Below are 13,019 nucleotides of genomic sequence, written 5' to 3'. Positions count from 1 at the left end.
TTTATGGTTTGAAAGCCAAAGACTAAGCAATGCAATATCCAATCACAAGTTCAAGAGGACTCATGATAAATCATGCTGTTCCATATATAAAGTTAAAATGACAATGTAGCTCTTAAGTCTATAGATGTGGAGAGGGAAGGGAATTTTTTTGATCAAAAACCCCACAAGATAAGGCCAAGTAATCAGCACTTATCAATAATTTACAACTATGTCTGTGTATCTTCTTCCCAAGGTTTTCCCTCCCTGAAGTCACTTTCTCATTTTCTCTATTAAAAACATGATCTATGGGGGTGGCTAGGTGGTGCAGTGGATAAAGTACCAGCCCTGGAGTCAGGAGTACCTGGGTCCAGTCTTAGACAATAATTTACCTAGCTGTGTGGCCTTGGGCAAGCCACTTAACCCCGTTTGCCTTGCAAAAAAAACCTAAAAAAAAAAAACCAACAAACCATGATCTACACATGTGCCTAGGCAGGCAGGCTTGGTGATGCAGAAGATTAGGGATGCCGTGGATCAGATATGAGGTCCAAAAGTCAGTGTTCTAGGGCCTCCCCTCACCCTCTCTCTCTCACATGAGATGCCAGGGCTCCAGGCAAAGTTTCTGAGAAGCTCCCAATGATGGGGTATACTCCCTCCAGGCTCCAGAAGGAAAAACAAAAGATTAATGCCCACACTATTAGCATGTTGTCTCTCCCATCAGATAGTGAGCTCCTCATTTTTCCTCTTTTTTATTCCAGTGCTTAGCACATAGCTTAATAAATGCTAGATTACTCATTATATATCAGGAAACACCATCATCCTAGAATTTTAGCACCAGAAGTGACTGCAGAAATTATCTAGGCTTGGAATCCAGGCTCAACAAAGGCCCTACTCCTCACCAGCTGGGGGGCCCTGGGCTCAGCATCTTGTGTTAAAATAAAGATAGAAGACTACCTCCCTCACAGGTCATTGTGCGGATCAAATAAAAAGCACTCTGTGAACCCTCAAGCTCCATAGTTCATTATCCTCATCTGAAGGTGTATCTTGCTTATTTTCCCCTGAAACAGGATGGTCCAGAAAAGGAACAAGCATTTGATAAAATGGAAAGGGGTGAGTTGGAAGTGGGGAAAAAGAGAATGGATCTTATTTTGGATGTGGAGAATCACTGGGATATCTAGTTTGAAATGTCAAATAGGCAATTGGGGAGGCAAGACTGAAGCTCAAGGAGAGACAGAGTAGCTATATAGATGGAAGTCGTCAGCACAAAAACAACTATGAAGCTGTCTTCATCTTTCCAAAAATAAGTCTAAAACAAGAAGGCTATTTGCAGGCAACCTGTCCACATCCAAGACAAGTTAAGAATAGAAAATACTTGCTCAGACAGTGCCGCACAATTCTTCCAACAGGAAATGATTTCACTTGAGTATCTACTAAATAATATTCCAAATTTTAATTACTCAAAGTCCTACAATGGGAATATTATTTTCTTCTAATTTCTAGAAAAAAAATGTACATTATCAAATAAATCTGGTATACTTAATATTATGAAACTTGATTTTTAAACCATCACAGATCTCTTTTGGTATTGTAGGGTTTTTCTTTATTTGTTTTTTTCTCTGAGTAAATGTTCCTTCAGCTATCTCTTACTAACATTCCACAGGATCAAAAAGTTTCTTTGCCTTTTGTTTTGCAGATCAGGAAACATGGTCCATAGAGATTAACTGAAATAATTTAAACAAAGGTCCTACAAAACATAAATATTAAATCTGGATTTGAACACAAGTTCTTTTGAGACTAAATTCAGCATTCTATGGACAATACTATATCACCCTTATTTATTAATTTAAACTTTTTTCTTTGGCAAAAAAAAAATCAATATACAGCCCATTTTCCATTTGCCCATTTAGGTACACAAATAATTCAATTCAACCAATATTTACTAAAGACCTATAGTTCTAATTCTTCTTTCACAACATGACTAATATGGAAATATGTTAAACACAACTGTACATGTACAACCTATTTCAGATTGCTCATGGCCATGGGGAGGGGGGAAGGAAGGGAGGAAAGGAGAAAAATGTGGAACTCAAAAGCTTGCAACAAGAATGAATGCTGAAAATTATCTTTGCATGTATTGGGGGGAAAACTTTTTTAATTTTTTTTTTTTAGATTTTTGCAAGGCAATGGGGTTGAGTGACTTGCCCAAGGCCACACAGCTAGGTAATTATTAAGTGTCTGAGGGCGGATTTGAACTCAGGTACTCCTGACTCCAGGGCCGGTGCTCTATCCACTGCACCACCTAGCCGCCCCAATTTTTAAAAAAAACCTATAGCTCATACCAAGCACTTTTGGTATTAACACAATATGATGCTAAATGTCAAAGAATCAAAAGAATCTCTTGCTCTAATTCATGATTACCTTTGCTGGCTCACCCAAGTTAAATCAGAAATCTATGTTTTTTAACTAATAATCCCAATACCAAAAGACTTAAAGCAGTCAAAGATGTCAAAGAGCCTCAGTTTTATCACTGGTCCAAGGGGAGGCTGGCCTCTAAAGCCCTGTCCCCAGGCCAGTGTTAGGAGTGCAAGGCATCCTGACTGGTTCATTTTCCTACTCTTCATTCTCTACAGGGGACAACAGAAAGACTTCATCCTTGGACTGACAAGTACCTCAAAAAGGCAACAAGAGCCAGACCATGGCCTGGCAGTCCTCAGAGCTTTGAGGTTGTTCTAGCAGGTCAATATTGGGCAGATGGGTGGGAAAGCCTGGTTCTCCATTACATTTCATCAGGAAGGACAAAGACCCAGAACTTCATAGACATACTACTCCCTAGGCACAGCTAAATTTACTTCTTCTCTGACAGAGGGGACAACTACAGCTGCTGGCCACTTCAGGCGGCACACAACACCCCAAGTGCCCTGAACCAGATTCAAAAGTAATTGGGGAAATACTCAAGAAACTAAATAAAAATGCAAAAAAATAGACAATATGTGGCCCACCAGAATCCTTAGACATGGTTTAGTGGCCCCTATTTCTATTTGGGTTTAAGATTCATAGCCTGGAGCAGCACTGACAGCTAAGTGACTTGCCTAAGGTCACACAATCTAGTATGTGTATTAGGAGGAATCTGAACCAGGTCTTTATGAATCCATTGTCAGGTATCTTTCCACTAAGCAACACTTAATCAATATTGCCTCTCTCTATAAAATATATTGCAGAAAAAAAAACATTCTGGAACTTAAAACACTATGTAATAAACCTATATTCAAATGACTAAGATAGCCTTAAAAGAAAATTCTCTCTGATAATCCTCACTGACTTCTATAAAACACAGCCAATTTATAAGTAGGCAGAAAGCTATGTCTGCTAAATATGCCTTGTCTTGCAGAAAGACATTTTTGGGCATCATAAATGGATTTTTCTATAATTGCAGCAATTTAGAAGAAGAAGAAGAAAAAAAGAGTCTTACCCTGCTTGCCAACCTACAGAAGAATTTAGCTTTCCCACAGCATTCCATTTTGGCCTTTCCCAATGAAGACTATCCGCAATTATATAAGGCAGATGCCTGGCTAAATACTGCATTTCTTACCAATAAACACTAGTCCAGAGGTTTTTTTTCCTCCCATATTCATTATAAACCACAATATTTCTAATGTGTCTACCAAAATATCCCTTTTTTTTTTTAAAAAAAGGTCAAGCCTGAGAGAGATCTGGGTACTGCCACTAAACTTGTTAGTTGACCTAAAGCAATTAATTAAACCTCTCTGAATACTCAATTTCCTTCTCTGGAACCCATTCTAATTATAACAATCTATTACACTACCATAATAAGAAAGCTCATGTAAACATGTTTTTCAAATTACTCCTTACCTCTTCAGGCACAATAATTAATGGGTATTTGTCCTCAGACAAAAAGTTGAAAATGACCCACACTTTAAAGGAATCTTCTTCACTGATGAGCAAGGGACTTTTGTTGAGATTTTTTTTGACACAAAGCGTCCAACACATCCTATTAAACTCAATCTTGTCAAAGTTTCCTTGAACCTAAAAAAAAAAAGGAAAAAAATACAGAACATTTAAAACCACTACAAGGACAGTCAAAAATAAGTCCAGGTATAACAACATACCAGTACTGATGCTTTGGTTAGGTCATATAGAATGTGTTAGGCCACAGTGAAATAACCAAATCCCAACCAAATCAGGCAGCAAACCCCTTTGATTCCCTCTCCCAGTCCCATAACCTTGTTGATTCATAAAAAACATTAATTCTTTTAAATAAACTGCCTCCTTATCCTCATTTGCCTAGAACCATGTTCTGGAGAAACCAATTAATGGCAGGCCTTAAAAGGATGGTTGTAATTAGCAAAAGAAAGCACAACAGAAAAGTAGAACTTGGAAACTTTGCTAGACCCTCTTTTCTGTTATTAACACCATAACCTAGAAGAACTGCTAGAACAAGAGCCAATGTCACAAAAGGGGGAGTCAGGCTGTGAAAACAATCTGAATCCACCTTTTTCCTCAATTGATTAAGAAATATGGAACTAAGTTTAAAAAAAGAAAAGGTCACCCTCCCTGAACTCTCTACCACCACCACACCAAAGGACCTAATATGCTGTTTATTTCAATGTCTATTTTACTTATCCCCCCCATTTTTTCTCCTTCACATAATTGGAATAAGAAATTACTACTGTTAACATTATCAAGTCTCTCCTATATGTTTATCACTATATATATATTATATGTATATATAATATATATATATATATACACACATAATAAATTCTAGCAAAGTTTCACAATTTATATTATCTACAGAACTTTTCTTAAAGAACCAACAAACATCTTCAGAGCAGATTGGGGTCCTCTGCCCATAGGAAACTACCTAAATACATGATAAGTTAAATATTACATAATATATGCAATTCCAAAACCATCATAAAATACTTCATAATTAATTACCAAAGGAAAAATGGCACAATCTGGAGAGCATATTGGATTTGGGGTCATAAACTCTGGATTCAAATTTCAGCTTGGCCCCTTACCACCTTTAAAATTTGGAGCAGGGAAACCTCTCAGGGACTCAATCTCCTCCTCTCTAAAATGAGGAGCCTGGAAGATAGACGACCTCAAAGGTCCTTCCCAAATGCTATGATTGTCTAATGGAGAAAAGGCAGAGTCTAAGAGTGAGCTGTATGCCACAAGAGGTGCTAGAGAAAGCTGAAAGGATCAGAGAAAGCCTTCATAGGAGGAAACATCTAAACTGGCCTCGGTGGCAGATAACAATTCAATAAATACAGCTGGAAGCATGGAAAGGCAATACAGGCCAGACAGCATGGAATAGCATGACAATGACAGAAACAAAAAAGCAAAAAAGATGTTCAAAAAAAGGAAATTGCCAAATTGGCTAAAAATTTCTGGGGAAAATAGAAATCAATTCAGCAGAAATTAGTTTTAGACTAATCACTACATACTAAAATACTACAATAAACTTCAAATATAGACTCAACCAAAATATTAAATATTCACATCAATTTTTTTTAAAAAGTATGCTTCAAAGGCAGTTAGGCAGCGCAGTGGTTAGAGCACTGGCTCTGGAGTCAGGAGGACCTGAGTTCCAATCAGGCCTCAGGCACTTGATAATTACTTATCTGTGTGACCTTGGGCAAGTCACTTAACCCTATTGCCTTGCAAAAGAAATCCAAAAAATTTGCTTCATAATAATGGCTATAGGAAAAATTTTTAAGGAAATAAAAAAGAGATGAATGCAAAAGATAAACAGACTATCTGAAATATCTAAAATTTAAAAGGTTTTATATAAACAAAATCAATAAAGTTAGATTAAGAATATTAGATTTTCAAATAAAAAAACATATTTGCATCATCAATCAAAAAAAACGACCCAAATGTAAGCTTATTCCTCAATGACCAAACATACAAAGAAGTTTTCAAAAGAAGAATTTTAAGTGACCAACAATCACATGAACAACTAATCCAAATCATTAATGAAAAATTTTTTGCCTCCCACCCCTCAAAATGATAAGAACAAAAGACAGAAATCATCAGTGCTAGAGAAACTACAGAAGAAAAGGGACACTAGGGGGCAGCTAGGTGGCACAGTGGATAGAGTACCGGCCTTGGGAGTCAGAAATACCTGAGTTCAAATCCGACCTCAGACACTTTTACCTAGTTGTGTGGCCTTGGGCAAGCCACTAAACCCCACTGCCTTGCAGAAAAAAAAAAAAAGAAACCACAAGGGATAGGAATTCAGAGAAGCCTGAAAGGATTTACATGAACTGATGCTGAGCAAGATGAGCAGAACCAGAAGAACACTGTACACCCTAGCAGCAACATGGGGGTGACAATCAATCTTAAGTGGACTTGCTCATTTCCTCAGTGCAACCATCAGGGACAATTTTTAGGATATCTGCGATGGAGAATGCCATCTGTATCCAAAGAAAGAATTGGGGAGTTTAAACAAAGACCAAAGACTACTCCTTTTACTTTTTTTTAAAAAGTTATCTTATTATGTACTTCTGCTATCTCTCTTATATTTTATTTTTCCCTTAAGGATATGATTTCTCTCAACACATTCAATTTTGATCAATGTATAACATGGAAACAATGTAAAGACTATCAGACTGCCTCCTGTGGGGGATGGGGAAGGGAAGTGAGATTAGGGGGAAAATTGCAAAATTAAAAAAAAATACATAAAATTTTTTTTAAAAAGAGTTCTAGAAAACAAACTTTTGGGGAGAAAAATTTAGTGATTTTCCTTGCATTATTCCAAACTGTTCATACTCTTTGATCAAGTAATCCCATTACTGGCATCTATGTCCAAACTGGCCAAAAACAGAAAAGAAAGAAAAGGTCTCATGACCTTTGGGGGGAAACAATGCAATGGCTGGACTAATTCACTGTTCCACTAATGGTACGTGAACATGACCGTTTACCCACGCCCTCTGCAGTACTTGTCACATTTCTGTTCTATCACCTTTGTCAATTCAATTCATTAAAATGGAACTTCAGAGATGCTTTCATTTGCATTTCTGTTTATTAATGATTTAGATGTAATTATTAATATTATACTTTAGATTAGATTAAGATTAGATTTAATATTTCTTCATATTGGCTATTGATAATTTGGATCTCTTCATTTGAAAGATATATATATTTAAGGGGTGGCTAGGTGGCACAGTAGATAGAGCACCAGCCCTGGAGTCAGGAGTACCTGAGTGCAAATCCAGCCTCAGACACTTAATAATTACCTAGCCGTGTGGCCTTGGGCAAGCCACTTAACCCCATTGCCTTACAAAAACTTAAAAAAAAAGATACATATTTATATCTTTTAATTAATGTATCACTGAGAAATGGCTTTTGACAATAGGAAGTGTTAGTTAAACTGTCATGTGAGAAAGAGCCAAAGGAACTTGGGGTATTTAATTTGAAAAGGAGAATATTTAGGGGAAAATATGATCCTGTCTGCAAACATCTAGAAAACAGTCAAGTTATTCTTTTTGATCTTCAGTCATTTTAAGTCATGTCTGATTCTTCATGACCCTATCTGGGATTTTCTTGCCATTTCATTCTCCAGTTCATTTAACAGAAAAGGAAACAGGTAAATGGGGTTAATGACTTAACCAGGGTCATAATTACTAAGTGCACTGCTCCTAGTTGTCTAGAATCAAGGTTACAACCCTAAAGCTCAGTACTAAAGCTCTTTCTACTCTGACATCATACTGCCTTACATATGACCTCTCTGGGCCAAATACACGATCTCAAAGGTTCTCCAGAGTGCTTGCAATCTAGAATTCTATGGACCTCTAGCCTACCTCAAATTGGCTTTATGCATAGTGTCTGCTCCTAACTAACAATGAAAAGTGTCATCTGCTCACAGGGTCTGGAAGGGGTAACTGCCCAACATAAAGAGCACTTAGAAATGTTTGCTTGGAATTCTCTTTCCCTTCTCTCAAGATGGCAGACAAACCACACCCCCCCAAAGCCCCCAAAGAAAAGAAGGTTAGAAAGGAAAAAAAGAAAAGGAAGGCCAAAAAGGAAGATGGGGCTGAAAAGGTGATGAAAAAACCTCTAAAGCATTGCAGTCGAAACCCAGTCCTGGCCCAAGGGATCGGCAGATACTCTAGGTCTGCAATGTATTCCCACAGAGCCATGTACAAGCGGAAATATGCTGCACCAAAAACCTGGATTGAAAGGAAAAAGAAAGACAGGGTGCCTGCTACTATCTCAAAGCCAGTTGGTGGTGATAAAAATGAAGGAAACTGAGTGGTAAAGATTTGCAAAATGCCCAGGTATTACCCTACTGAAGATGTGCTGAGAAAACTCCTAAGTCATGGCAAAAAACCCTTCAGCCAGCATATGAGGAAACTTCAGTCTAGCTTCACCCGAGGCACAGCTCTGATAATGCTCACTGGCCGCCACAGGGGCAAGCATGTGGTTTTCCTGAAGCAGCTGGCTAGTGGTTTGCTACTGGTGACTGGACCTCCAACCATCAATCATGTTCCTCTACAAAGGACCCATCAGAAATCTGTCATTGCCACCTCTACCAGGGTTGACCTTTCTGGTGTAAAAATTCCAAATCATCTTACTGATGCTTACTTTAAGAAGTAGAGGCTCCGTAAACCCAGACACCAAGAAGGAGAGATTTTTGACACAGAGAAAGTGAAATATGAGATTACAGAACAGCACGCAAGGCTGATCAGAAAGCAGTAGACTCTCAGCTCCTGCCCAGAATCAAGAAAATTTCTCAGCTCCGCGGCTACCTGCGTTCTGTATTCTCTCTCTCTCCAATGGAGTTTATCCTCACAAATTGGTGTTTTAAATGCCTTGCAGAGAACTCTTATTAAAGTATTTGGAATAGCGGGAAAAAAAAAAGAAATGTTTGCTTGAAGAGTTGTTCAAATCCAGCCTCAGACACTTAATAATTACCTAGCTGTGTGGCCTTGGGCAAGCCACTTAACCCTTGCAAAAACTAAAAAAAAAAAGATCGGGCACTCAAAGGTACTCAGTGCTCCAGACTTGCATGCAGATACTGAAACTTAAACTCCCATTTTTATTACAATGCTCCAAAATTTGTCTTCAATCTATAAATTCTAAACTTTAAGACTCATAAAAAATTTGATCACACCACTAAGTAGCAGTGTCTGGACATGAACCCAGTTCACAATTTCAAGTCAATATTCTTTCTGGCTCCACATCACAGAGCCTCCCAAACCTCAATTCTTATCTATTTCATGTAGAAAATATAAAAGGTAAAAAAAAATAGCTATAGGAAACAAAAAGAAATGTGGCATAAAGAACAGAAAGTTAGCCTCAAAGTCAGAAGTCCTAGATTCAAATTCCGCCTCTGACGCATCCTGGATGAGTAACCCCTAGATGAGTCACTCAAACTCTCCATGCTCTTAGTACTTCTCTGAGAATCTAGATTGATTCAGGTTATCTCCTAGCCAGGGAGTTCTATAGTTAAGTCATGGGGGTATACCCCGATTGGGGAGGACGTTACATAACACTTAAAACTCTGAGGATGCTTAAATGACAAGGGAAAAAACTTGGTCAATGTCCTTTTATGTAGAACAATTTCTTTGCTTAAAAAACCTTCACAAAAGTCCAATGAAGTCCTTTCTCACATGTTCTCTCTCAACATCATGAGCTCTCTTTGTAGATGCCTTCCAGGCTGAGCCCTTCTCTTCTCTCATACAGACAGCCACCCCTTTAATTCAAGGCCCTCCTCACCTCTAGCCCAGATCACTGCCACAGCCTCCCTCCCTTACCCATTCCAGTCCATCCAACTCAGAGTTTCCAAGGCAATTGCCCTTTAGGCCAATCTGACCAGATCACTTCCTACTCAACTAATTCCAGGGGCTTTCTATTGCCACTAATCAAATCTAAATGTCTGTGTTTAACTTTTCAAGTTCTATGGAATCTGGTCCTGGATATATTCTCAGTCTTACTGGAGATGTCGCCTCCTCTCCTCCTCTGTGATATGGTCACATTGGCTTTCTCTGTTTCTCAGTCACAAAAGTCCATCTGCAGTCATCATGTGTTTACAATGGCCCTTCCCCATGCCTCCCTCTTGACTCTTTGAAATCTAGATTCAAGCCTCATCACTATACTGAAATTGCTCTCTCCAAAATTACCAGTGATTTTTTGTCAAATCTAACAGTCTTGTCCTAATCCTCATGTTTTCTGATCTTTCTGCAGCATGATACATTACCACCTTCTCCTCCTGAATACTCTCCTCCCCAAAAGGTCCCAGTCCTATATATCCAACCAAGTCGGTTTCCTAATTTCCATTTCATCTGCCCAGTGGAGACCTTTACCTGAAGTATCATGGGCATCCCAAAGTTAGCAAGCCAAAAATGAACTCATCTTTCCTCAAAACCCAACCCTCTTCTTTATTTTTCCTATTTTTGTCAAGGGTACCATTATGCTTCAAACAATACACTAATCCCACAAACACAGGATCACAACCTTGGAGTCATCCTGACTCCTAATTCTTCATCCCCACCATCTCTCATATCCAATCAGTTTTCAAATTGATTCTACTTCCCCATCTCTACTGTCCTCTCCAGTCAAATGGTCATGCCACAATGGCTCATTTTATGTATCTGGTCCATACGTGTAGATGTTGTCCCCCATAGAATATAAATTTTACTGGCAGTGACTATCCAGTGATCTGGAGGACAATCCTTGATTACTAGTTTAGTTCTTTAATAATAGGAAAAACAAACCAATTATTCTGAAAGAGGGTAATTAGATGCCCCAGTTTTAACAAGGATGGAAAGGCTTATTTCTTATTCCTTATTTTCTTTGGGTAACTGACAACACCATTAAACTTTACAGCACCATTTCCAGTCACTAGTAGACTTTTTTCCATTTAATTCTCAAACCTAAGCACTAATTTTTGCTGAATCTAAATCCAATCCATGGAAACCTTGGCTGCTTTTCTGTGGCTGGAAGAGCTGGCACAACTCCACTCCAGGTGGCTAAGCAATAACAAACAAGCTCTCACTGTTTTATTACAACCTAGCTCCTTTCGTGAATAGCGCTCCTCTAAATTTAGTGATATACTGGTTTATTTTGGAAATGTTGAGGCAGTACTACATTTGCTCTTTCAGTGTATGAAAAAAAGTTCAGTAAATGAGGGCTTTTATTTAGTGAAACTGAACTAAAACAAGGAACATTTTAGAATTTGCCTCTAAAGATATTAGCACGATATTATCATTACTAGGGAAACAAACTACACTAATAGGCACCACCCATTGACTATATGGGATATACTGAGGAGAGTTTATCCCTAAAGAGAGATAATTCTTTTTCTTTAGGATTTATAATTTAAAAGAGATTGTTATTGGGGAGGAAAATATTAGGGAAAGGGATAGGATGAATATCAGTTTAAGAAAAGCCTCAAGGAGGATACAATCCATATTTGCAAATATTTAAGGGCTGAAATTTAAGGTGGTCACAGTGCTGTTCTCACAATCCAGCTAGAGAGGAAATACAAATATTATTATCTCCATCTCACATGTGAGGAAATGAACCTTTAAAAGGGGAATGACCTGCTCACAAACACACAGAAAGTAAGGGACTTTCTTTTTTTAATCAAATTAATGGGCTATTGTTTTTATATTTTAAAAAACCGCACTTCTAGTTTTACTAATTCTTTTTTTTAAACTTTCAGTTTTGTTAACCTCCACTTTGATTTTCAAGATGCCTATTTTGGTGTTTAATTGGGGGAATTTAATTTGCTGATTTTCTATATATTTCTTTTACTTGCATGTCCAATTCTTCTCTTTCCTTTTAAGTCCTTCTTCAAGATTCAACCACCTCAGTTAGCTTTAAGACAAATTCCTCTCAATCTACCTACCCCCCTTATTCTCCACTCTCCCTTCTCCCTTTTCCTTCCCATTTCCCAGTTAAATGAAAAGTAATTTTGTACATGGGTGTGGTTATGGGTGTCTGTAGATCTGGGTATGTTAGTTCCTCCTCTAAGCTGTTCAGAGGAGAGTAAGGTTCAGGTGTCATCTGATTCCTTCCTCCTTGTTTCTATAGACTCTATGTGATTATATGAGTTAGTTTTCTCCATCTTTCTTTTCCCTCCCTCCCCTCCTCCACTGACCACACTCCGGTGGTACTTCTGTTCCCCACCCTTTCCATTATTAGTTTAAGACCATCAAAACATAATAGAACTATTCACAAAGTCTCACTCCATGTTTCCTAAGGATAAAAGGATTATGAGGTTCTAAGATTTTTATAAGCATAAATATATGTATTATATATTATATATAAATTAAAAACCACCTCCCCATATTAGAATATGTATAGTTTAAGATTTGTTTAACCCTTTATATTTCAAATCTAATTGATTGTACTTCCCCATCGCCACCCATCCTTTGTTTAACCCATTATGATTATTAGTTCTTTATGTTTCTAAGTTTATATTTCAATGTTTCTACACAGCTCCGTTTTTTTAATCAGGAATGCCTAGAAATTCTCTAATATAAAAGTTCGTTTTCCCCCCATTTATACTCAGTTTTTCTGAGTAAATTATTCTTGGTTGTATTCTTATTTCCTTTACCTTCTAGAATATTTTGTTACAAACTCTCCATTCCTTAAGAGTGATGGCTACTGTGTCCGGACTAAGATGCTTCAATGCTTTCTGTTTACACAATTTTTTTTTTCTCTGACCTGGAAGCTGTGGATTTTGACTATAATGTTCCTGAGAATTTTCATTCAGTGATTTCATTCAGGAGTTAACCTGTAGATTCTTTCTTATTTTCTCTTTACACTTCAATTCTAAGAGATCTGGAGAACTTTCTTTTGCCATACTTGACTTTTTGTGGGGTTTTCTTGGCTAAGATACTGGAGGGGTTTGCCTTTTCCTCCATCAACTCATTTTACAGACGAAGCAACTGAAGTTAGATAGGATTTAAGTGACTTGACCAGTATCACCCAGCAACTAAGTGTCTGAGGCCACATTTGAACTCAGGATGATGTGTCTTCCTGACTCTAGATTTGGCACTTTGTCT

The 13,019-nt window shown here is 37.8% G+C and overlaps 1 protein-coding gene across 3 annotated transcripts in view; it reads right to left on the bottom strand.

Moving 5' to 3' along the window:
* Positions 1-13,019, bottom strand: part of SWAP70 (switching B cell complex subunit SWAP70) — a 73,266-nt gene that overhangs the window by 32,962 nt on the left and 27,285 nt on the right. For all 3 annotated transcript variants that reach the window (XM_074230287.1, XM_074230288.1, XM_074230289.1), the window contains exon 3: positions 3,847-4,020. In XM_074230287.1, coding sequence (XP_074086388.1) covers positions 3,847-4,020 — 174 coding nt within the window. The remainder of the gene's footprint in view (positions 1-3,846; positions 4,021-13,019) is intronic.

This window comes from Macrotis lagotis, chromosome 3 (assembly GCF_037893015.1).
Source record: "Macrotis lagotis isolate mMagLag1 chromosome 3, bilby.v1.9.chrom.fasta, whole genome shotgun sequence".
Taxonomy (NCBI): Eukaryota; Metazoa; Chordata; class Mammalia; order Peramelemorphia; family Peramelidae; genus Macrotis; species Macrotis lagotis.
This window is presented reverse-complemented; position numbering and strand designations above follow the sequence as displayed.